The following is a 27,315-nucleotide window of genomic DNA, read 5'->3' as shown; positions in this document are numbered from 1 at the left end:
TTGGTTTCAGCTCAGGTCTTAATCTTAGGGTCCTAGGATCGAGTCCTGCTTCAGACTTTGTGCTGAGTGTGAAATCTGCTTAAAATTCTCTCTCTCTCTCTCTCTCTCTCTCTCTCTCTCTCCCTCTGCCCCTCCCTCCTCTCTAAAATAAAAATATGTGTAGGCATGAGCTTCATATTAACATCCTGTGATCTCTTTATATGTCATTTAATTTTTTTGCAAAATAAGAATCATACTGTAAATGCAGATTCTGTTACTTTAATACCTTTATTGTGAAATATAATATATGAGTGAATAAAATATGAATCTACCATATTACAAACATAATAAATCACCATGTCAAGAAGCAAAACATTCCCAGCATCCCTGAAAATCCCCATGGGTTTCTATTATGTCAATAACCCTAACTTTGCTCTAGAAGAAAACATTATCTTAATATTTCTGGTAATTACATTTTTGCTCTTCTTTAATAGCTTTACAGCCTATGTACACATCCCTAATATATACGTTTGTTCTTAAATTGTATATAGTTGAAATATTCCTAAAAAGTCACCTATGTGTCTTTTACTTCATGTGATTATTATTTCGTTTCTTTTCAGGTCATTTTGTAGCATTGGGTGGACTATTGCATTGCATGAATATACCATAAATTTTATTTATTTATTTATTTGTTTACTGATGGATATTGGAGTTGTTTCTGGCTACTAAAAATCATATGCTAGAAATATTGCCACACATGAAATCTAGTTCACATGTGTCTTAGTTTCTCAGTGATGTATTCCTAGGAGTAAAATTTCCAAGTAGTAAGCAATGCATACTTTGAATTTTCACTACAAGTTTCTAAATTCTTTTCTATTGTGGTGGTTCCCATTTTTCTTTGTACCAACAGTTCCTAATGCTCCACATTATTTCCAAATGGTGGGATTTTTTAACTTGTTAAATTTTTGCCAATATCATGTTATTTAAAAAAAATTTTTTTAATGTTTATTTATTTATTTATTTAAATTTTTTTTTAACGTTTATTTTTGAGATGGAGACAGGGCGTGAGCCGGGGGAGGGGCAGAGAGAGAGGGAGACACAGAATCTGAAGCAGGCTCCAGGCCCGGAGCCGTCAGCTCAGAGCCGGACGCGGGGCTCGAACTCACGGACTGTGAGATCGTGACCTGAGCTGAAGTCGGACGCTTAACCGACTGAGCCACCCAGGCGCCCCTGTTTATTTATTTTTGAGAGAGAGACAGAGTGTGAGTGGGGTAGGAGCAGAGGGAGAGGGAGACACAGAATCAGAAGCAGGCTCCAGGCTCTGAGCTGTCAGCACAGAGCCCGACGTGGGGCTTGAACTCAAGAACCATGAGATCATGACCTGAGCTGAAGTTGGACGCTTACCACCAGGGCCACCCAGGCGCCCCTGTATCATGTTATTTTACTCATGGTTTATTATGGTTTTCATTTTCATTTTCAGTTTGAGCAATTTTTCATCAGTTTTTTGATCACTTGGATATTCTCTTTGGTGAAATATTTATTCAAGTCCTTTACCCACTAAAATTTTTTCTCACTGGCTATTTCAGATATTAATAGCAACGTTATTTCTCCTTGCATATTTTATATAAGTTACTGGTGAAGCCAACTAGTTTTATAAACTGAGATTGGAGGGGTTTTTGGGGTTTTTTTGCATGCTTGTGTTATAGGACTCTGGAGGATTGTTTTGTTTTGCTTTAAAGATTTTCTTTTTTAAGTAATCTCCACACTCAACGTAAGGCTGAAACTCACAACCCCAAGATCAAGAGTCACATACTCTATTGACTGAGCCAGCCAGGCACCCGAGAACTCTTGAGGTTTTTAAAATCTCCTAGCAATAGTGAGATCCTGCCTCCTGAGTCATCACTGCCTATATCCACTAAGGGGAAGGGGTGAAAATTTGGCCAGAGCCAGATACCTCCCTGCATTCCCTGAGGTCAGGATGCAGGGCTTTTGTGGACAGGGCTCCCAGGTGTAAAGTTTAGGAATTCAGCTTCATAGCATGCCACAAATTTTGATATATATCATATTTTCATTATTGTTTAGTTCAATTTATATTCTAATATGTATTGTGATTTCTTCTTTAGCCCATGAGTGATTCAGAAGTGTTGCTTAACCTCAAAACTTTTGAGATTTTTCCAGTTATTTTCTGTTAGCAATATCTAGTGGTCAGGCAATATACTTAGAGTGATTTCAATCCTTTGAAATTTATTGAGATTTGCCTATAGACTATTTTAGTGAATATTCCATGTGTGTTTGGAATGAGTATGTATCTGCTGCTGTTGAAGGTTGCATTCTGTAACTATATAAAAGATTGCTTTGTTTAATAATTGTCATGCATTCTATATCCTTATTTGTCTATCTGCTTGTTTACCAGACACTTGAAGTACATTTAAATCTCAAACTATTATGACAGATTTGTTTACTTCTTTTACTTCTATTATATCTTGAAGACATATTATTACATTTATGTACAGTGACATGCTGGCAATTATATAACAATCAACTATTAAACAAAAAGAAAGGAAAGAGTCTTGACTTATAGAATGTGCCAGTTCATATAGTGTAAATACTCATGATATGGTCAATTTCAAGTTACAAATGTGACATCACTGAATACTGTATTGCGAAGAGATGTGTATAATTAGCTTCTGTGAGTCAGTGTGAGCCAACTCCAGCAATCATTCTAAATGTTTATACACATTTAGAATTATTACATCTTTCTGTTAAAGTAGCTCTTTTATTGTGAAATGACCCTCTTTTTATCTAGCAATACTTTCTACCTTAAATTATTATTTGTCTGATGTTAACATACTAACCCTTTTTTGACTAATATTTTTATAATGTATCAGTTTTCATCATTTACTTTCAACTTATCTATCCCATTTTATTAAGAGTAATCAGCATGCACTTCTGTTTTAGTTTGTTTTCCTCCAGTCAGTGTTTATATTTTAATTGGAGTGCTGAATCCATTTACATTTATTGTAATTGCTGAGACAGTTAAGCTCAAACGTAACATATTGCCATTTATTTTTCATGTCATCTCTCCTTTGTTGTTCTATTCCTCCTTTTCTGCCTTTATAAAATATTAATGAAATGTTCTTTACTAACTCACTATATAATTTCTATTAGTAATATATTTCCTAATATTAATGTTTTACAGTAAGCATACTCAAATTATTATAGTCTACACTAAATTAATACTTTTAATATACTCTAAACTATATAAACATTAAAACAGTTTAATTTCATTTGTTATCTCTTGAAATTTTTGTTATTATTGTTATGTATTTTACTTCTGAATGTTTTATAAACACTATAAGACATTGTTACTGATTTTAAGTCAATGGTCTTTTTCAATTGTGTTAAAATATACATAGCACATTATTTATTATTTTTCAGTAGTCTTTTTATTAACCCATATGTTTATTTTCTTCAGTCTTGCTCATTTATTCTTACTCTTTTTTGGCTTATCTATGGGATCATTTTCCTTCAACCTAGAGAGTTTTAGGAGGGTTTTTTTGTTTGTTTTTTTTGTTTGTTTTTTAGTGTCAGTCTGCTATTATTGAATGCTCTCTGTTTTTATTTGTTTGAGAATGTGTTTCTATTCTCCTTCATTTTGCAGTATATTTCTACTGGGTTCAGAGTTCTCTATTGCTGTTCATTTTTCAGCACTTTAGAAATGCCAGCACACTGGCATGTCTAATGTCTTCATGCTTCAGTAGTTACTGTTACAAACATGGCTGCTATTTTCATTGTTCTGACAGAAATGTGTTCTTTCTCTGTCTACTTTTAAGAATTTGTGTTTCAGGACAAAAGAGTTCTGCCTAACTGACACAAAGCCCACCCCCATCCCCTAGTTGTCCCCATTCTTCTGCCAAGTACTGCACAGGGATCCCCATTCAGAGGTCCTCCCTGGGGACCTGAGAGTTGATATTTTTTAAATCAATTTTAGGAAACTCTAGCTATTTTTTATTCAAATATTTTTGTCTTTTCTCTCCTCTAGTTTTGGAACTTTAATTAAACAAACAGGTATCACTTTGCTTCACACATTTCTTGCACTCTGTTTTGTTTGTTGTTGGTGTTTTCTACACTCTTATCTTTCTGTATTCATTTTTTATATTTCTACATTAGTCTTATTCAAGTTTAATATATTTGTGTTCTGCTGTGTCCGTTTGGCTCTTAAGACCATCCAATGTATCCATATCTCAGATATTTATTTGTAATTTTAGTATAACACATGGTTTCAATTTTCTTTTGAATATCTGTTTTTTAAAATTTATTTTATCTATTGTTTCCCTGTCGTTCCTTTAACATACTTAAAATAGCTATTTTAGTGACCTTGACACTAATTCCAACATCTGAATATGAGTATCTGGCTTCCAGAATCCATTTGTTTTTGCTTCATTTTTTATCACATTTTTTGCTTCTTTGTGTATCTTTTAATTTTTTATACAAAGCCATACATTTCATATGAAATAAATGTAATGTAAATGTTCATATTATTTACCATCCCCCACCCCAATTGACAAGAGTGTTTGCTTTTTATTGATCTAATCAAGAAATGAGCTCAGATGGGTCTGAGTTGCACTTCTGGTTTGAGTCAGTCCACTTCTGGTTTAAAAAGTCTAAAAGTAAAGACCTTCTTGCCTTTTTATCAAGAATCTGATTGGTCTCATCTTCATCCATCCCAAAATACTCTGAGGGATTTATCCTGCTTTTCTGATGTTTTGACCTCTGTTCTTTAATCTCACACTGAGTGACTTTCAAATTTGGCAACTGTTTTGATGAGGATACAGATGTGTATTTGAAGCAGGATCTTTTTCTTATTGGGACTTTTTCTATGAAACTATAGGAATTTTTACTCGATTCTTAGGCTCCAGCAGAGCACCCTCATTGTGCAAGGTTTCAGAATTTTTCCTGTTAGACATACCTCCAAAAGTGTCTGCTGCTTCTTTCCCTCATTAACATCCCTCCATTCAGGCAAAGCCTAATCTTCAATCCATACCCAGAGTTGGCAAACATAACCAGGTAAGAGATGGCCAGAAACAATATGTTGCTAAAAGAGGCCTTTCCCACTTTGGTTTAGTTCATTTAATCACTTTTCTTCTCACTATTTCCAGGATTTCCAGTTCCTTTCAACACAAACACATGAAAACACCCCTACTGCTCCCCGCCCTCCCCACACAGAGTTTGTTATTGTTTTTCCAATTTGCTGTAGGATGTTGTTTTGTTCCAACCTATTTTGTCATATTTGGAATATTCCCATGCAATTTTGTATCATCTTACCACACTTTATTTCACTAACTAGAATTTATCTACCTGTAATGCATATTGTACATGTCTTTAATTACTTATTTAATAACTAACTTCCCTGGTAGAGTGGAAACACTTGAGATCAGGTACTTTGTCTCTTTTTAAATTTATTGTTTTTCTTCAGAACTTAGAATAGCACTGAGTAAGTATTTTCCAAATCAACAGATGAATAGTAGAATGCAGTGCAGCAGTTAAGAATAATATAATATCTCACCCATATTCCCTGGCTAAGAGGTCAGGGGTAGCAAATGTTCCCTTACATTCATTTTTCAACTTTCTGTTGGTACACAAATTCCAACTGGCAGATTTTGCCACTATTCTCACCATTGATGACCTTTGTGTATGTTGTCCTTGCATCCCCAAAGGATAAGTCATTTTTTAAAAAGATTTTGTATTTATTTTGAGAGACGGAGAAAGAGAGACAGTGCAAGTGGTGGTCGTGGGGGGGGGGGTGGACAGAGAGAGAGGGAGAGAGAGAATTCCAAGCAGGCACAGTGCTATCAGCACAAAGCCTGATGTGGGGTTCCATCTCACAAAAAGCGAGATAATGACTTGAACTGAAATCAATAGTCCAATGCTTAACTGACTGAGCCACTTAGGCACACCAAGGATAAGTCACTTTTAGCTCTCTACAATGGATATCACTATTGTTCCACAATCTTCATGAAGTGGCATACATTTGCAGGCTGTCAGTTTATTTTCAGATCTAAAGTAGTGATAAAAATAACAAATAATATCATTATTTTGATAAAAAAATAATAAAGTAAAGTAAAGCAATTTCTATGGAAAGCTATTTTTACAAATTTATGTAAATTCAATTTCTGTAAGGTAAAAAATATATATATATATATTAAGACATACATTTGGATGGACATGTAACAGCATAGGTATTTTTAAAAGCAAAAATAAACTAAACATATTGTAAACCTAAATAAACACTTTAGGCAATTCCTTTGTTTATTGTTTTTAGATTGTAAAGGACCTCCTCCAAGAAAACAAACTGAAATTTTGTCAGGTGTCTGGTCTGAACAAAACTATCCAGAGGGAACTCAGGCTACATATAAATGCCGACCTGGATATATAACTCTTGGATCTATTATAATGGAATGCAAGAATGGAGAATGGGTGGCTCTTAATCCACTGAAAATATGTGAGAGTAAGTAATTCATACATTTCTGAAATTTGTGAAAACTTTAGTTTGAAAACACTGAATGTTTGATATTATAGAATTATTAGCTGAATTATATCACAATTATTTAAATACAAAATAATATACCATCATTATTCTTAATAAGGAGTTGTAATCTTCCAAAAATAAAAAAAAACCCAACCATATAGATAAGTTTAATAATAAAATGATAACTTTGCCATTTTTCACTTTTCCACATCTTCCATTATGTCCTCTGATGTAATATTAAGTCATTTTCCTTGAGCTCCTACATAAAATGTGTTTCCTGTGTTACTTAATAAAATTATATTCTTTTTTTCATTTTAGAAAGGCCCTGTGGACATCCTGGAGATACATCTTTTGGTACTTTTCAACTTGAAAGAGGAGAAAAGTTTGAATATGGTGCAAAGGTTGTTTACACATGTAATGAAGGGTATGTAGTCAACATGAAAAGAGATTTATAATTGAGATGATTATAATTTAGATAGTAAATAGGGACTGTACTGATTAGTATTTTTAAGGTTACTTTATTTTTCTATGAGCATTTTTATAAGTACCGCAACAAGTAGCCTGAAAAATTAATCTATAATGGAAATGATTATATTTGGATACCTTATTATCTTCTCAACATTGAAAACTTAAAATGAATCATAATTATGCTGAGAAAGTGTAGTTCTAGGAGGGCTGGAAAATAGTATACATATAAATTAGGATTTATTCCAACAAGTCCTGACTGTATTCTATTATGTGCAGAGTATATGGGATTTCAGTATGTCAGGGGCAGTGGGAATGGTAACAAAATCATATTACATGACTGATTTAAGCTTTTAAAATTTAAAAGAAGTAAATGTTTTACACTGAAGTAATAATAATTACCATTATTTAAATTTCCATGGTCTGAAAATTACTCTTATCACATGGACCAAAAGTGCTACTACCTTCATAATCATTGACTCTGTTCTCTAAACTCCTGCTGGATTTTCATGGTTAATCTTAACACTGTAATACCTCTTAAGTGTTCTTTATTCCTGTTATGCCCACCCAGGTCAACAAATTGTTTTGAAGAAAGTTTCATACTTTGGAAAAACAGCATCATTACAAGTTTATACTGCATATATAAAAATAGGATCAAAATTACAAATTGATTTTTATTACTCTCTCATTTATTTCTTGATTTGAGGCAATAAAATATAATATTTTAAAAGTTAGGGTTTGGAATAAGCCTGCATCCCCAAAAATTCACCACTTAATAACTGTATCATTTTTAATATCCCATCACTCCCATTTCCTCAATTATGAAAGTAGAAACATGGGGAACCTGGGTGGCTCAGTCAAGTGGGCATCCAACTCTTTATTTTGGCTTAGGTCATGATCTCAGGGGTTGTGGGATTGAGCCCTGCATCAAGCTATGCACTGAGCATGGAGCCTGCTTGGGATTCTGTCTCTCCCTCTGCCTCTCTTCCCAATTTTCACATTTTCTCTGTCTGTCTCTCTCTCTAAAAAGAAAAAAAAAGTAGAAACATAGCAGGTACATCATCGGATTGGTGAAAAACATAAATAAGACACACACTGAAGACCTTCAAAGCATTCTTGGGATATTGCAGACACCCAATAAGTCTTAGTTCTTAACAATTTTAGGCTTTGTTCACTATCTGAGATTTTTCAAACATATTTTTAGTTCAACTTTCAATCATTGCTGCTGACTTCTTATACATGAACACATAGATGAAGACATCTGGGCCTAAATTTTCCAATTACCTCACTGTTCACTTCTGTAACATCCCTTTCAATACAGGCTTGTCTGACCCCTTTAGGTTCCATATTGGACCTTGCAAAAAGGGATCAAAACTCATAGACTTCATCCACTAGATTCCCTAGACTTCAGCAATAAATATTTATAATTTGGTGAAAAAATCAGCAACATACTTTACCTCCTACTCTGGCTCCACTTAATTCATCTTTGCTTCCTTCATCTTGTATGAATTCTGGGCAAACTCAGTTAAAGACTCTATAAAAGTAACTGCCTCTGCCACTCAGCTTGGGCCTCCACCAAGGACTAGATATTCATCAGGGAAATAAAAGTCCTTGGACTATGCAAGATCAGCAAACATCAATTTTATGCTATTTTAAAAATTTTAGAGAGATTGTTTTACCTACCTGAAGGGATGTAAATCTTTTGTCCTAGTTGTGGAAACAATGTAGAATGGGTTTACTACACCCATGGTTTCTGCTAGTCAACCGACCCTCTTTGATCCCTCGTCCCCATCCACCTTTTCTCTGCTAAATACCTATTTAGCTGAATACTAGCCACTTATCAGGATACTTGATATGGATATCTAGTTTCAGTATCCTACAGGTAGGTAGTTTTAAGGAAGCACTCTGCAAAACGTTTTTCTGCTATTTTGCCCAGCTGGGGTTGCTGATACATAAGCTATTACTTTCACCCAAGTACCAACATTTGGAAAGCTCTTTTTCTTCCCCCTTTCCCTATGTATGTGGGCCATAGGCAGTTTTGTGTAGAATTTGGCAGAATTCCTAGAACACCCACCTAAAACGGGTGGGTTTCTGGTGTAGATGGAAAATGTTAACCAGGAAAGTACTTTCTATGTTGGAGCAGGGTACCAGTAGAGGAGACAAAGAAGAAATTTTAATAGCCAATTATTTTTTTCCTTTATATGAAAAAAACATAGAGTAATTATTTGACTTCAAGTTCTGTGATTCTCATTTAATCTATTAAAAGTTTTTCTTCCTTCAGAGAATTAGGAACAAACAGTAACATTCAGTGAAATACAAAGTATTTTTTGAGGGAGAAAGTTTGTTTGTTTGTTCGTTTTACTTGTGTAATGGGTGAAGCAATCCTTATTTGCAGACAAAGGAAACATTTGTCTATGTAGAATTATTTAGAAGTTTAGGAGAGGCCCGTTCTCAAAATTATCTCTTGTGATTATCAAAATCCTGCCCATTATTTATTTTTTAAGAAAAAGATTTCTGCTTCTTGCTGTCCACTGTAATATTAAAAAATATTAAGAAGGATGATTTGCTTTGCTCTAAAGCCTCTAGTAATGATTGTACATTTTGCATCTGCCCCAAGGGACTTTCATGCAAGTAGAGCATTTAGGATTTTCAACACTGGCTTGATGGGTTCCACAGTTAGATAAATTTGACATTGAATAGGATTTATAAGGAAACCTGACTCAATGACCACACTCTAAAAAATGCCTAGGATGGAGACAGGAAAATGAAGACAAGTGTTAAAAATATACCACATGCTGTGTTGGCTAGTACTATCCTTGATTATGTAAAAAGCCCCAAATGTTCCAAAAATGTCGTAATTGTGGAGGGTAGGAGTATGGAACAAGAGTAGAGGAAGGGTAACATATTGTTAATTCTTGGTTATTATCATGTTTTTGGTTTTTGGTTTTGGTGGTAGTTCAAGGAGGTTATAACATTGTTAATGTGTAACTAATTGACTAACTCAGTGAAAAACATAAGAGGATATTTAGCACGAAATTGTAATGAGTTTGTGTCATGAACCAAGGATTATGATTATTCCTAGTCCGTGTGCCTGAAGATTTAGCGCCTTTCTTAAGTAAGAAAGAAGCTTTAAAAAGATAGAAAGGGGTGCCTGGAAGGCTCAATTAGTTAAGTGTCCCACTATTTTAATTCATCATGACTATTTTTCAGTTCCTTGATCTCTGCAGCAATAGATTCTCTGCTGTCTTCTATGCTTTTTTCAAGCCCAGAAATTAATCTTATGACTATTATTCTAAATTATTGTTCAGTTATATTGTTTATATCTGTTTTGATCAATTCTTTAGCTGTCAATTCTTCCTGGAATTTTTTTTTGAGGAGAATTCTTCTGGTTCATCATTTTGGCTAGTTTTCTGTCCCTTATGAGTTTTAAAAGCTTGTTATGTGCCCTGCACCTGTGAGCGCTACTATATTAAAGAGGGGCCAGTGTCCAGGGCCTGGGCTTTCAGAAGATGTTTTTTTTTTTTGGAGAGCATTACTTGCTCTCTGTTGTTGTGACTTTGGTTACTTTATCTCCCTATTCCTAGTGGTGTTTTGGACCCTCTACCAGGTGTGCCTTGATTTGTTCATTGAAGTAGCCCTGGAAAGGAAAACAAACAAGAAAAAAACAAACAGAAAACAAAACAAACAAACCAAAAAAACCCAAAAATGAAAAAACAGAAACACCAGCTACAAGTAAATAACAGGGTGGAGGTGGTGCTGATGCAAGAGGCCTTATCCCATACAAAGAGAGAAGTGACAGGGGCAGGGAAAAAGGAAAGAAAATAAAAATTGACCAGACAGAGAAACTACATGGCTTAATCCAGAGAGAGAGAAAGGAAAATAAAGAAGGAGGCAGGGAAAAAGAAAAGAAAAGAAGAGAAAAGAAAATTGTCTAGACAGAGAAACTATATGGCTTAATCCAGAGTGAGAAAGGAAAATAAAGAAGAAGTATAGAACATGTATCAAGAGAATAGATTAAATGTATCTGCTTAAGCAAACCAACAACCAGAGGAACCAGACTAGAGGAGGGAAGAGATAAGAAGGAGAAAGGGAAGGAAGAATATATCTATATAATAAAAATTGTCTGGGGAATTAAATCAAGCAATGCAACAGCCTTGGTCTGAAGGAGGGGCCGTTGGGTTCATCCACGTGAGTCCCGCTCTGGTAGATAGGCAGTTACCAGGCACAGAGGAGTGTGGTTTGGTGTGGGTGGATCCTACCTCCCCTGTGGGTCCGCTATCCCCTACCGGAAGCCCCACTCTCCTACCGGAAGCCCCTTCCCCTACCGGAAGCCCCACCTTGTTGGTGATGGAGAGAAAAATGGTGCCACCCCAGTCTCTCCTCCATGGACCAGGTTTCCCAAACCACTCTTTTCAAGCAGTCTTCACTGTGCCTCTGGCGCAAATGAGGTGGTTTGTCCAGGTCCCCCCCATGCCCGTGCCTCCCTGGTGCTTGGCTGGAATTAACCCCTTATATCTTTAAGGTTCCCACTCCCTCCGCCCTGGTTTGGGGGAAAGTGCTGCTCCTTTGAGTGGATATATACCTTCTTCCCACAGCACTCCAGGGAGTGGGTTGCTTTCTCCCACTGGGGAGTGGGCCTCTGAACTAGTTACCGAGCCCAGGGCTGGCTCCCCTCCCTCCCAGGTGCACAAATAGGATGACTGGCCTGGCCCCAGTCTGGAGGAAGCCCCTGAGTTTGAGATTGGATCCTTCTATGTGTCAGTCTGTGGTTTTCCTCTTATCCAGATAGAGTCCTATGCATCCCCAGCCTCTCTTTCTCTTCCCTGTGTCTCTCTGCAGAAGGGGATCCCTCCCCTCTGTTCATTTTCTCTCTCCCACTTTGCAATCATGCACCTATGGCCCGTCAGGTTGTCATGGTGGGTCCCTGGAAGCATCTCTGTCACTTTGCCATGGACTCTTAGAGTTCAAGGTCCTTTGGCCTCAACACTGCTTTGTTTTAGAGATGAGAGAACTTCAGATCCCCCTACTTCTCCACCTTGTTGGACCCTCTCCCTCGGAATCAAGTGTCCCACTCTTGATTTTGGTTCAGGGCATGATCTCACGGTTCATGAGATTGAGCCCTGCATCAGGCTCTGCACTGACAATGGGGAACCTGCTTAGGATTCTCTTTCTCCCTCTCTCTCTGCCCATCTCTCTCTCTCTCTTTCTCTCTCCCTCTCTCTCTCAAAATAAATAAACTTAAAAAAATTATTCATCTCATATACTTACAAAAAGAACACACAAGTTTCAAAAAAAGGAAAGATAGAAATTTTAAAAAAAGAAAGAAAAAAAGAGAAAAAGAAAGGAAGGGAAAAAGTAAGAGGGAGGGGAGAAAAGACAGAAGGAAAGAAGGAAGGGAGAGAGGAAGGAAGTGTATATGCTTCTAATTTTCTCTGAAATGGAGTTCCTGGACATTCAGAATGTATCAAAGTTAATATTGCATATAAATACACATTAGCTCACCACTCTGTTATTTTTGGTTTTCAGGTATCAGATGCTAGGTAGCATCAATTTCCGTGAGTGTGAATCTGATGGATGGACCAATGATGTTCCTATATGTGAAGGTATATGTAAAATTGTTTACAAATACATTCAAATATTTAAAAGAACTAAGACTTTTTTGAGATATCTACATTAAAATAATGCTTAAAGTTTGTAATTACATATTTTTGATTCAATATTTTTGTGGCTTCTAATATAGAATGGATAATTAAGCTTTTTATTACTACGTTATTTTGTGTTTTATTGACCAAATGTGAGTGCAGTTTCATCTGATCTACTGTATTCAAAGTATTAGAGATTAGGAAATCTAAAACCTATTTTCCTTTCCTTTTGGATTCTAAACACTAGAAATAGCACAAGGATCAGAATTTCAGCTTTACTAATGAATACATACTCAATCAATATCCACCCAAATGCAGAGATTGTCAATAACAGCTGAAATGGAGACCATGATTCAGTTATCTCTCCCCGTTGCATGGCAAAGGAGGTTTTCCTGTGGTCTTAGTCTTACTGAAAAGAGGCAGGAAGTAAGGAAGAGCTCTACTTTTCTTACTGATCCATAAAGCCAAGAGTCAGAATGAGAAAAATGTAGATCCTGTTTCTAAATTTTGGGCTAGTAATGCCAATCTCTCTAGTCATCATGGAAATAGATGAGTCAGAGTAGTCTTTCTTAGTTCCATGGTGAGAAGTAAATAGAGAGGGAGAGAGAGGGGGAAGGAGGGAGGGAATGAGGAAAAGGGGGAGGGAGGGAGGACCAGGAGGATGAAGGAGGAGGAAGAGGAGGAGGAGGGCGAGTGGGAATGTGATCACTCAAAAGTCCTGTTACCTAAAGAAGAGAACTTACAGAAATGAGAGGAAAGATCTAAATGTTTTAAGGAACATCTACACTGAAATCACCTGAGGTGCTTGTTTAATGGTGAAATTTTGAGTTACTAAAAACCTACTAAATCAGTATCTCAGGTAATAGCACAGGGAGATAGCCATAGAATTTCCATCTTAATGAGTATCCTGGATGATTCTACTCTAAAATAAAGTTTAAATGCCATAACCTACAAGGTATTGGAAAATATTAAGTAAAATCAAAAGGAATACTCAGATTATTTTGAGCACTGATGTGGAAGAGGAAGGAAAATTAAGGACTGTTTATCTATTTAAAGAAATAGAATCAGAAAGTTTGCATTTATACCTTTTAGGAATACAGTGTTATATTATCCTAGGGCTTAAGTGAAAAATTTCATCTAATTATCTCAAGCTTTATATTTTTCAATTATTTAAGGAACATTTATTTGTTACTGTAAAAATGTAAACTGACATTCAAAGAAATAATTTTTTCTTTGTCTGCTCTCATAGAAAATAATCAGAGATAAGCTTATTGATTTTTTTAAATTTATAAGCCTTTATATCCAACAAACAGGTTTATCAAATGCTTCTTTAAAAAATTAAGTAATTCCCCCAATCTTTCTTTGTTAATGACTTTGTACCTGTATGTGTATATATACATATTTTTCATAATAAAGTTGTCAAATTCTATTAGGAAAAGTTATACTTATTTTTTTCAGTTGTTAAGTGTTTACCAGTGACACATCCAGAGAATGGGAGATTGACCAGTAGTGCATTGGAACTAGACAAGGAATATACTTTTGGACAAGTAGTACGGTTTGTGTGCAATTCAGGCTTCATGCTTGTTGGGCCTGCAGAAATACATTGCTCAACGAATGGTGTTTGGAGTGGAGAAAGCCCAAAATGTGTGGGTAAGATACATTTACTGTTCATGGGATCGGACAGTTTTAGTTTTTCTCATGAAAATTTGCACTTTTAAATATTATGCATAGAATAATACTAATTATACTAATAACATTAAAACTAACATTTATTGGGCACTTACTATTTGTCAGTAATTGATCTAAGTTCTTTACATTCCATTTTACCTTCAAAATGACTGTGATTTATGCACTGTTTTCACCTCTATTTTATAACTGAGGACATTGTGCGGCAAAAAACTTACATCTCATGACCAAGGTTATGATGGCATAACGGTAGAGTTAAGATTCAAACCTAGGTTATCTGAAACCAAATTCCATGGTCATATCCATAATTAAATTGTAATGGGCTTTCATGCTCAAATAGAATACTAACCATTTCTGCTGCAAGATTTAATATTGGCCTACAGAACAGGTTTTCTTTTAATTTGTAAGATCAAAAAGTCATTATTTATTTCTACTGATATATCATTATAACATTCTGTTCTTGAATAACACTTCTACAATGGGGTCCTATTTTATATTTGCACTGTAAGTTTAGAGAAATATTGTGGAACTAAACTGAATTCACTAAATAACTTTCTGCCTCTTAGAAAAAAATTCTATAGTAAACTGCAAGTCAAGATTTCTTTAGTTATAGGGGCGCCTGGGTGGCTCAGTCGGTTAAGTGTCCGACTTCGGCTCAGGTCATGATCTCACGGTCCGTGAGTTCGAGCCCCGCGTCGGGCTCTGTGCTGACAGCTCAGAGCCTGGAACCTGCTTCCGATTCTGTGTTTCCCTCTCTCTCTGACCCTCCCCTGTTCATGGTCTGTCTCTCTCTGTCTCAAAAATAAATAAACATTAAAAAAATTAAAAAAAAAGATTTCTTTAGTTATAATACTGCTAACCAGTGCATCATGACCAGTATGGTGATTAGGCTTTTTTTAAAAAAAAATTTTTTTTTTTACGTTTATTTATTTTTGAGACAGAGAGAGGCAGAGCATGAACGGGGGAGGGTCAGAGAGAGAGGGAGACACAGAATCGGAAGCAGGCTCCAGGCTCTGGGCCATCATCAGCCCAGAGCCTGACGCGGGGCTCGAACTCACGGACCGTGAGATCGTGACCTGAGCTGAAGTCGGACGCTTAACCGACTGAGCCACCCAGGCGCCCCAATAAGGCTTTTGTAATGAAACATTATGGTCAGTTTACTTAGAGGTGCCATACTTCATTTTACCAATACTTATTTGGCATATTTATTTTTTTAACATAATCTAAAATTCACACTTTCTTAGTTTAGTCTATCCTATAATGAGATGCAGGGAAAGCATTTCTGTTCTTAAAAATTCTCTCTAACAATATTAGTTCTTCAAGTCAGTAATGGCAATCATATTTCTATTCAGCACAGCAAATACTGTATACCCCAGAGGCTCACAGATGGGGTTTCCTCCTTAAAACTAAATTTCTGAGCACCTGGGTGGCTCAGTCAGTTGAACATCAGACTCCTGATATTAGCTGAGGTTGTGATCTCCCAGTCATGAGATCCAGCCTGGCATCCAGCTCCACGCTCACGGTGGAGCCTGCTTGGGATCCTCTCTCTCCCTCTGTCTTTGCCCCTCCCCAACTCACGCTCTCTCTTTCTCTCTCTCTTTCACTGTCTCTCTCAAACTCTCTCTCTCAAAATAAATAAAATTTGAAAAAAACCTAAATTTCTGTGCTTAGTAAAACCTTACTGGAATAACTAATGCATAAGATACATTTTGAAGAAAGAATGAGACTTTTTCCAACGAAGTTGAGGAGGGGAAAAGTATATCAGTCAGGAGAAGTTCAGGGAGAGGAAGGTACAAATGCAGTGAGGCTTCCAGGAGCCTGAAGCTCCCCTGTTCCATGTCTTCGAGGCCGTTGTGTGGGACGCAAGTAGGGGTAGGTCAGTGATGGCTTGAAGATAGGCCAGTGCAAGGTTCTAAGGTGCTCCATATCATGCTGAAGAATTTGGCTTTTATTCAGACTGAATTGGGAATCAATAGAAGATTTCAGTGGAATCCTCAACGGAGCAAAGAAGGTACAAGAAAAACAGTCATTAAGTTACAAACAGGAAAATAGATTACAGAGGTGCGAGAATAGAATCTGGGAAATTAGTTATTGTGGCCATAATCCCAGGGGGAAATGTTTGAGAGAAGATGGGGGCAAATATGATGGCCAGTTTTTGGGTTCTCTTGACAGAAAATTTTGATGAATGGTAAAGCCACAAAAACAGAAGATGTAATTCATAGATATAATGACAATAGGTTAAATTAACTTCTTTGACAAAGTGTTATGCCAATTATGACTCTATTATCGATAACTAGAAAATACATAATTTTTACAAGTCATTCGGTGAAAATATCACAATAAGCCTATATATCTATACCCAAATATATATATATATATATATATATATATATATATATATATATAGTTGGTATCATTACTGGCCACTATTTACTTGAAGAGGACTAATTTATCTTCAAAGCAAATAAAATAAGCAACATAATTTTTATTTATTTATTTTTGATAGAAAGAGAGAGAGAGAAAGCATGAGTAAGGGAGGGACAGAGAAGAAAGACAAAGAATCCCAAGAAGGTTCTACACTGCCAGCAGGGAGCCACAGACAGGGTACGGTCCCAGGAACCATGAGATCATAACCTGAGCCAAAATCAAGAGCCAGTTACTTAAGCAACTGAGCCACCCACGCACCCCTAGCAACAGAAGTTTAATCAGAATTTTACCTTATTTCAAAAATCAAAATTAAAAACAACAGATAAATTATTCAAGCATCCATGTCAAAATAGTTTTGTTTCATTGTCTGATTTGCCTAAAGGAAACAAAACATATCTTTAACTATGTCTTAGACATGGCTCTTTAATATGTAACAAACATTTTGGAATTTAATCCCTTATGTTTAGAAATTTCCTGCCAAAAGCCAGAAATCGCAAATGGAAATGCTGTATCTCTGAAGAAAACTTACAAGGAAAACGAACGATTTCAATATACATGTCACCAGGGTTATGAATACAGTAGTAAAGGAGATGCCATATGCACTGCATCGGGATGGACTCCAACCCCTTCATGTAAAGGTAATGTTATATTTCCTTTCTATATATTTTATCAATTCTTTTCATTCATATATTCCTTACAGTGAAGCAGTTTATTTTTCTCACAATGGAGCGTTAATGTTGACAAGAACCAACTCATATTTTTTTTTAATTTTTTTTTAACATTTATTTATTTTTGAGACAGAGAGAGACAGAGCATGGATGGGGGAGGGTCAGAGAGAGAGGGAGACACAGAATCCGAAACAGGCTCCAGGCTCTGAGCCACCAGCCCAGAGCCTGACACGGGGCTCGAACTCACGGACCTCGAGATCATGACCTGAACTGAAGTCGGACGCTTAACCGACTGAGCCACCCAGGCGCCCCAAGAACCAACTCATAAATACGATATACTTAACGTTTTATGTGTGCAAAAATTAATTTTGGTATAATTCTCTCGTTCTGAAGATAGACATAAAAGGAACAGAAGAGTTCAATAGCTCATTAAGTAGTTGGTCTGTGGTCAAAAATCAAGTCTAGAGCAGAGCCAGGGCAATAATAGGCTTCCCAGGCATGATTACTTCTCAGACAGATGGCTCTTCTAAAGCCAAGCAGTTAGCTTTGCAAACAAAGTAAATGAGATGAATACCATATGAGGGAACCCTCAATTAACAATGGAATTAAGTGGAAATAACTAGAGATTTCACTAAGCACAGGCGTAATATGAATCAATAGTGATGATGATGCAGGGGGGTGGGAGGGGGCACCCACCAAACTCTTTTAGGCTTCCTAATGGGGGATATTGTGCAGATGTAGAATCCACGTCAACTGTGCTTCGTGCCCACCAAAAGTTATGTCTGTAATATTGTGTTCTACGTAGCCTACCTCATTTCAAAAGAGAGAGTTTCAAACTATCGTGGTCCAGATGCAAAACTGTAAAAGGTTGAGTTTAAGACATCATATCATTAGAAGAATAGCAAGAAGGTACAGCTATTACATGTCGCACGGTAACAACTGTGTTGAGCTGTTTGCAAACATTTATGGAAAAGGGTGCGTTAACTTCGGATGCGGGCTGCAGCAGCGAGTGAAACAAGTTACAAGTGCTATCCTACATGAAATCAGAGGTCAAGTGCCTTTCTAAAAGGGTGACTTTTATAGATATGGTCATATTGTGGCCCAGGGTAGGTGGGGAGATGGTGAGAAGAGTTGAACTCTTAAGAGCTCTCTGAACTTTTAATCATAGGATTCATAATTCCATGCGTAAACCTTGTTTAATGATCCTCTCTTACAAAAACTAGAGTTAGATTTTGAATGATTTTGTTCTTATTTTAAAAAATTTTTTGGTCGAGGGCACCTGGGTGGCTCAGTCGGTTAAACGTCTGACTTCAGGTCATGATCTTGCAGTTCATGAGTTTGAGCCCTGTGTCGGGCTCTGTGCTGACAGCTCAGAGCCTGGAGCCTGCTTTACGTTCTGTGTCTCCCTCTCTCTCTTTCTGCCCTTCCCCCACTCACACTCTGTCTCTCTCAAAAATAAACATTTAAAAAAATTTTTTTTAATTTTTGACCTTTTTTTTAAAAGTAAGCTCCATACCCAACCTGGGGCTTGAACTTACAACCCTGAGATCAAGAGTCACATGCTCTACTGACTGAACCAGCCAGGCACCCCAACCCCCCGAAAAAAATTTGGGGTTGAGTCCACAAGTAACTCCTTGGAAAATATATCCCCCTACAACTGAGTGACCTCCACTTTCAGGCATTGTTAAGAAAATATTTTACAAAGAGGTTAGTGAAGAGAAGACAGTGATCACCCACATTAGATCTGTGATCAGCGGATCATGTGTGGAGTCCAGCTGTTTGGCTTCATGGCATTTGTGGCTCCTACTCAAAGAAAGTGGGTGCACAAGTCCTCTGGCATTAACTTCTGCCGTATGTTTTACTTCCAGAGCCTGACTTAAATATTTAGAGAACTAAATTATCCATCCAGTCGTCAAAATATAACTTATAAACCCCTTACTTTATATCAGGCCCTTTGTCCTATATAAACATTAGAATAAATCACTCCAGGTTTCAGGGAACATTAGAATAAATCATCATTCCAGGTTTCAATGAAATTTACTTACTTCCAAGTAAGATGTCAGGATCTGAATTCAGTTTTACTTTGACATAGGACTCAGGATAGCCTGACTGTTCCATAGAAGTTGTCTCGTTAATTCTTTTTCTTGGTCACATAGCTACCTGCTTAAAGCTGTTGCTGAGCACATATTTGTTTTAATATGGGAAATCTGTTTTTCCCATGTGTTGCTACAATTCCTAGGCTTACTTGAAACTTGACCCATCTACACCACACCCATGCGCGCGCGCGCACACACACACACACACACACACACACACAGTAAAGATCCCACATTTGTAAAACATTTTCTTTTTAGAATTTGTTTTTCATTTTCTTAGTCAATTGTATAACTCAAAAACTCAAGACAGGATGCCTTAGAATCCTCCTTTCTTTGGGGAGAGAGATGCCACTAAGATTGGATACTCTCTTTCACAAAACAGTTTACTAATGATCAAGATAAATAAAGAATGGTTCACCCCAAATTAAATAAGCATGCACTCTCTGTTACAACAGTGGTTAATTTTATTGAAATGTGTTTTACATTAACTGGATACGGAGAAGTCTTTTATTAAAAGGAACTCCAGGGGCACCTGGTTGGCTCAGTCAGTTAAGGATACTGTTCTTAATTTCAGCTCAGGTCATGATCTCACAGTTTGGTTCTAGAGTTTGAGCACTGCATCAGGCTCTTCACTGACACCATGGAGCCTGCTTGGGATTCTCTCCCTCCCTCTCTCTCTGCCACGCCCTCGTGCGTGCACTCCCTCTCTCTCAAAATAAATAAATAAACATTTAAAAATAAGTTTAAAAGTAAAAGGTACTCTACATTGTACCTTAGCTAGTATATCACAAATGCTTCTCCTTATTTTCCTAGGACAATAGAAGGATCTACCTGCTGGTAATGATGAATTCCAAATCTATAGATCTTGCTTTCTCCAAATCTATAATAAATTTGGAACTAAAATAAAATTAAAATAAAATAACCTAGGATAAAATATTTAAAATTTCTTCCATCCGGTTTATGATTTTATGTGTCAGGTTTTTTTTTTTTAAAATGTTATTTACTTAGAGAGAGAGAGAGAGAGAGAGAGAGAGCACGCACATGACTGGGAGTAGGGGCAGAGAGAAAGAAAAGAGAGAATCCCCAGCAGGCTTCACACTGTCAGCATGGAGCCCACTGTGGGGCTCAGTCTCACGAGCCATGAGATCATGACCTGAGCTGAAATAAAGTGTTGAACACTTAACTGACTGAGCCACCCAGGCGCCCTTCAGGGGTTCTGTTTGAAGGTGATTTGTCAAAACTTTGGTCTCTTTGTCTAATAGGAACCAGACTCTGACAGCAAATCATTTATAGGAATAATTAAAAGTACCAAGACCTGCTAAATAAAAGCCACCTTTGCTCCAAATCCATCTGTTCTCTGTACAAGTCAGATTTTCTGATGATGAACAACATAGAGTGCTAGCATTAAATTCCTGTTCTTATCTCAAATGCTTACTGGTGGTATCTAACAGTAGGAAAAAATGTGACCCCACACATGCAGACATTCTCCAGTACTGTTTTAGATAGAGGCACTTGCCCTGGCAATGTTTTACTAGCATCATTTATTTTAATGGAAATTATGAAAGTAGGGAATTACAATTTATTAAGTGATTTATGTCCACTGCTCAAGAGTAATCACCTGAAGATCTTATTTCTTAATTATTTAACAAAATCCTCCCAATATTTTTTGTTGGCCTCTTAATAAAACTCTTGTTTTTTATATCTTGTAGCTTTTGAATTCAAAATTAAGTTAAGCCACAGTATGAAGTAAAAATCAGGATATAATAAACTGCACTGCAATAAGTCTATGAAAATATGATAAAGCAGAATAAAGTGAGGACAAAAAATAAAAGTAAATAAGCACATTTAAGGCTCATCTGAGGGTAGTGTAAATTAAAATCAGGCACTGTAGAGATATTATACTTTAAATTTGTGTTAGGTACTCACATATTTAATTCTCTCTACTATAATCATTGCTAAAAAGTATATTATCATGTTTGGAATAGAGACTTATTAAAGCTTATTCTGGAGGAATGAAGTACAAATTTAAGACCAATTAAGACTTTGATAGTACCTCTAGGAGTTGGATGTACACAGTGGAAGCATGGTATGAAGAGTAGGAGGTATATAAGCAATAATTATAAGATTATAGAATGTGTTGTGTGAATGAATGAATATTGAAATGAAGGGGAAGAACGTAGGTAGGATAAATTTCCAGGCTCCTGTCATGAGGTTTTTGTGTCACAAACTAAAATGTTGAACACAGGAGGAAAGCATATATTGAGAAAAAGGTGATTTAGTTTGGCATGTAGTTAGTTGGATATGCCTTTGAATTATTCACATGGACCTGTCTAATGTGAAGCTTCAGTTGGATATATGGATTTGGATCTCACTGAAGAGTTATTAGCGTAATGATGATAGCTTTTTATCATTGAAGTGTCTTGATTCACAGAGAGATCGTGAAGAAGCAAACAACAAAATCAAGGACAAATACTCATGTAGAACCAACTGTAAAGCATAGCTATTCATTCATACAATACTTGTTGGGTCTTCAGGCAAGATATTTCTGAGGTGGTGATAAGAGTCAGCAGGAAGATCTAGAGGAGCATCACTCAAGAAATAAGGAATAAAAAGTGCAAATGATATGACTAAGCCTGGCATGTGTGAACACCAGACAGAAGGCTATTGTGTTGGTAGTATAGAGAGTAAATGGGACCTTGGTAGGAGATGAGATCTGAGAAGTAGACAGGGCCTAAAATTAAGTAGAGCAGAGGAAGGAGGGCAACTAGAAATAAAAGAAAATAATACCGTTCAGACAAAATTAAAGAGTAGTAGGAAGACATAAAAATGTAAGGCATTGGAGAATGTCGAGAAGTCAGTGATCAACAGTGTCAAATATTACAGAGGGTTTTTATCTATTTCAGTTCAATAAATAATTAAGGAGCCCATGGTCTATAGTACCAGGCACTGTGATATGTGCAATACAGAGTTTTTGCATTTGGAAATTAGAGGACATTGGTGACTTTTGTCTGAGTACCACCAGCCTGTTGGGGATGTCAGAAGCCAGAGACAGCAGTAGATTGAAGAATAAATGGGAGGTTGAAAACTGGAGATACTAATTGTAAGATGATATTTGAAGGATCTTTGTTGTGAAGGAGAGGAGAAGGTAGTACATCAACTACCTTGAACAAAGGGTTGAGAGAAGGAGTTTAAAATTAGAGAAGCTTGCATATCCATTTAAGAGAGAATCATAAACAAAAAGAGAGAGGGAAGGAATAAACAAAAGTTTATTCTGTGGGAGATGCTCTACAGGAGATTAAAGTTTTGAAAAGCTAACATGAATATGAAAAAAAACACCTTATCATCAGAGTAAGGGAAAGGCTAAAGTTTAAAACAGATATAGCCAAAGTTAAAAGCATGTTATAAAGAAATCTAGGGAATCCACAGTTTGTGGTCTGAATTGTTTTTTGTGAATGCAAGAATTTATTTGTCAATGAAGGAGCTATTGTGTTAGATGGCTTTTGAAGAAAATAAGGAATCATGAGTCCCTTACTTTGGGAAATGGAATAGGAAGTAATTTGGGAGAATATAAATGATTTTCTGGCAATGCTGAATGTCAACCATGGCACCAATATAAATGGTTATATAACATTTCAACAATAGTTTAAAGCTATGATATTTTATTAGAAAAGGAGTATTGCCAAATCAAAACCACAGTGAGATACCACCTCACACCTGTCAGAATGGCTAACATAAACAATTCAGGTGACAACAGATGTTGGCCAGGATGTGGAGAGAGAGGATCTCTTTTGCACTGCTGGTGGGAATGCAAACTGGTGCAGCCACTCTGGAAAACAATATGGAGGTTCCTCAAAAAATTAAAAATAGAACTACCCTACAACCCAGCAATTGCACTACTAGGTATTTTATCCAAGGGATACAGGTATGCTGTTGTGAAGGGACACACGCACCCCAATAGCAGCACTATCAACAATAGCCAAAGTATGGAAAGAGCCCAAATGTCCATCGATGGATGAATGGATAAAGATGTGGTATATGTATACAATGGAATATTACTCTGCAATCAAAAAGAATGAAATCTTACCATTTGCAACTACATAGATGGAACTAGAGGGTATTATGCTAAGCAAAATTAGTCACTCAGAGAAAGACAAATATCATATGACTTCACTCATGTAAGGACTTTAAGACACAGAACAGATGAACACAAGGGAAGGGAAGCAAAAATAATATAAAAACAAGGAGGGGAACAAAACTTAAGAGACTCTTAAATATGGAGAACAGAGGGTTACTGGAGGGGTTGTGGGAGGGGGAATGGGCTAAATGGGTAAGGGGCATTAAGGAATCTACTCCCGAAATCATTGTTGCACTATGTGCTAACTAATTTGGATGTAAAGTAAAAAATAAAATTTAAATTTCAAAAAAGAAAAAGAAAAGGAGTATTGCAAACTGATCCATTGGTGAGGTACAGAAAAGTTGATGGAAAGAACTGAGAAAGAGCTTTATGAATTAAGATAAAGTAGGTCATGGGAGAGCACATTATAGTTTGAAAATCAAATCCAGGCTGTGCCCTTTGTGTAAACAAAGTTTTATTGGAATACAGCCATGTTCATTTGTCTATGTATCTTTCAGGACTATGTTCATGCTGAGTAGTTGGGACAGAGACCTTTTATCTTTACATAAAATAGGTTTTCTCCAAACCCTGGACTAGGTTATTCTATTACAGTAAGAAAAATGTATCCCAAGATTACAATAGCCTAATAAATTAAAGTTTATTTCCTATTTATGCTCACTTCCAATGTAGGTCTGAAGGGACTCTGCTCATTATATTAGCTGTAAGAATCAAGGGATATAGACATCACCTCTCCATGACTTTCCTTCATCCCTGCAGCTGTGGAAATAAGAACATAAAAATTCACACAATGGCTTTTAAAATTTCCTCCCTAAAGGGAAACATGTTAGTTTACATTCATTTCCTTGTCCTATGCAAATCACAGGGCCATGTCTCCTTCAAATGTGCAGGGATATGCACTCCTATTAAGTGTCTGGAAGGAAGAGACTCAGGCCATTTGTAAATAGTCCCTATGAGAACCACAGATGCCAAGGAAGTTGAAGAATAGTTGGAAAGAAGAGTTAAAGTGATTTGTCGTGAGTTTATTGCCACATATGGAATATTATGATGTATGTTATGGCTTTAGGGAAAGAGGATTCAAGAGTCCAGGGGTGCACAAATACAGCAGATAAGAGATAGAGTACTGGGACATGAGTGATATGGTGGGAAGGATATAAGACTATCCTCATTTTAATCCCAATTTTTGCTGTGGTAGGGACAAAAAAATAATATCCACTTTCTATATTTTTGTGTACTTGATTGTTTTAATGGGTAGTGGTTTCAACATTATCCACATGTCCTTTTTTCTCCAGAATTCTTATGTCCTTCTCCTAATATTCAAAATGGTGACTACACGCCCCAAAGCATCAGATACAGAAGTGGAGATGAAATCACATATAATTGTAAACCTGGATTTTATCCTTCAAACCGAGAAAAAATGGCAACATGTACTAAAACTGTCTGGGTACCTCAGCCAAGATGTGGTAAGTTCCCTACATATCTTGACCTACTTCTTAATTCTGAAATTACTGTCTCTTAAACGACAGCAACAAAAATGGGGACACAATAAATCCAAATCTTTGCCTTACTGTGTGTGTAAAGCAGGGGCTACAGAGACATTCCTTTCAAAGTAGACAATTTTAAGCATGGTCTAAATCACATTTTTGAAAATTAAAAACTATTTTATGCCATTTGATGTTAAATATGTATGTATGAATATAAGTTTCTCTAACTAATGCAATTCTAATATCTGAACTAAACCATTTTGTTTGTATTTTCCTGCCTGTGATGGTGACCAGCTTTTCATGTGTTTGTTAGCCATATGGATGTCTTCTTTGGAAAAATGTCTTTTCATGTCTTCTGCCCACTTCCTAACTGGATTATTTGGTTTTTGTGCATTAAGTTTGGTAATTTCTTTATCGATTTTTCCAAAGAAGAGATCCAGATGGCTAACAGACATAGGAAAGGATAGATGTTCAACATTACTGATCATCAGAGAAATACAAGTCAAAACTATGGTAAGGTGTCACCTCTCGCTTGTCAGAATGGCTAAAACTAACAACATGGGAAACAACAGATGTTGGTGAGGCTGTGGAGAAAGGGTAACCCTCTTATGTTGCTGGTGGGAATGCAAACTGGTACAGCCATTCTGGAAAACAATATAAAAGTTCCTCAAAAAGTTAAAAATAGAGCTACCCACGGTCTAGCAATTGCACTACTAGGTATTTGCCCAAAGGATAAAAAAAATACTGATTCGAAGGGATACATGCACCCCAATTTTTAGAGCAGCATTATCAACAATTGCCAAAGTATGAAAGGAGCCCAAATGTCCATCAACTGTTGAATGAATAATGAACATGTCATATATATTTACAGTGGAACATTACCTGGCCACCAAAAGGAATGAACTCTTGCCATTTGCAATGACATAGATGGAGCTAGGATGTATTATGTTGAGTGAAATAAGTCAGTCAGAGAAAGACAAATACCATAATTTCACTCATATGTGGAATTTAAGAAATGAAACAGATGAACATGGGAGGGAAATAGAGAAGGGCAAACCAAGAAACAGACTCTTAACTATAGAGAAAAAACTGAGGGTTGCTGAAGGGGAGGTAGGTGGGTGGGGGGTATAGTTAAATAAGTGATGGATATTGAAGACAGCACATGTTGCAATGAGCATTGGATGTTGTATGTAAGTGAGGAATCACTAAATTCTACTCCTGAAACTAATATTACACTATGTGTGAACAAACTGGAATTTAAATTAAAACTTGAAACAAGTAAACAAATAAGTAAATAAATTAATAAATTTTAGGTTCACAGCCAAATTGACAGGATGGTACAGAAACTTGCTATATACTCACTGCTGCCACACGTGCATCCCTTCCCTATTTATCAACACCCCCCCAAATGGTATGTTTTCACATTGATGAAACTGCATTCATCCATCATAATTACCCAAAGTCAGTAGTATACCTTAGAGTTGACTCCTGATGTACATTCTATAGGTTTAGACAAATGTCCATCTTTATGGTATCATACAGAGCTTTTCACTGCCCTAAAAATCCTCTGTGCTCCACCTATTGATTCCTCCTCCCCTTGCTCAGTCTCTGCAAACAGAATGTCATGTAGTGGGTCTCATTTCAGATTTTTTTTATACTGAGAAATATGCATTTATGATTCCTCCAAGTCTTTTCATGATATGAGAGGTCATTTCTTCTGGCTCTAAATGATACTCCATTGCCTGGATATATCATGGTTTCTTCATTAGATTCATATACTGGTGGACATCTTGGTTGTTTCTACATTTTACCAATTATGAATAAAGCTGGCATAATCAAATAAATAATAAATCAATAAAACATTTGGTAAGGCTAGTGTCATTGAACACCTAATATATTAGTTCTTTATTTCTGTGTAACAGATTTCCCCCAAAACATATTGGCTTCAAACAACACACCTTTATCTTCTCAGAGTTTCTATGGGTCAGGAATTTGGGAGTGGCTTAGCTAGCTAGTTCTGAGCCAGGCACTTCTTGTGTTGCAGTCAGGATGTTGACCTAGGCTGCAGTCACCTGATGGCTTGGTGGGGCCGGAGGATCTGCCTCCAAGACGGCTGACTCATAAGGCTTTTGGCAGGAAGCTTCAGTAACTTACCACATGGGAATCTCCATAGGCTTCACGAATGGCAGCTAACTTTCTCCAGAGCT

The 27,315-nt window shown here is 36.6% G+C and overlaps 1 protein-coding gene across 9 annotated transcripts in view; it reads left to right on the top strand.

Annotated features, from left to right (window-relative positions):
* CFH (complement factor H) overlaps positions 1–27,315 on the top strand; it is a 108,290-nt gene that overhangs the window by 17,735 nt on the left and 63,240 nt on the right. For 7 of the 9 annotated variants that reach the window (XM_043568358.1, XM_043568360.1, XM_043568356.1 and 4 more), the window contains exons 2-7: positions 6,302–6,487; positions 6,827–6,932; positions 12,500–12,576; positions 14,074–14,265; positions 17,196–17,366; positions 24,917–25,087. In XM_043568358.1, coding sequence (XP_043424293.1) covers positions 6,302–6,487; positions 6,827–6,932; positions 12,500–12,576; positions 14,074–14,265; positions 17,196–17,366; positions 24,917–25,087 — 903 coding nt within the window. The remainder of the gene's footprint in view (positions 1–6,301; positions 6,488–6,826; positions 6,933–12,499; positions 12,577–14,073; positions 14,266–17,195; positions 17,367–24,916; positions 25,088–27,315) is intronic. The other 2 variants (XM_043568359.1, XM_043568361.1) reach the window with 1 other exon arrangement.

This window comes from Prionailurus bengalensis, chromosome E4 (assembly GCF_016509475.1).
Source record: "Prionailurus bengalensis isolate Pbe53 chromosome E4, Fcat_Pben_1.1_paternal_pri, whole genome shotgun sequence".
Taxonomy (NCBI): Eukaryota; Metazoa; Chordata; class Mammalia; order Carnivora; family Felidae; genus Prionailurus; species Prionailurus bengalensis.
The sequence above is the reverse complement of the archived record's forward strand: the minus strand, read 5'-3'. Positions and strand labels throughout refer to the sequence as shown.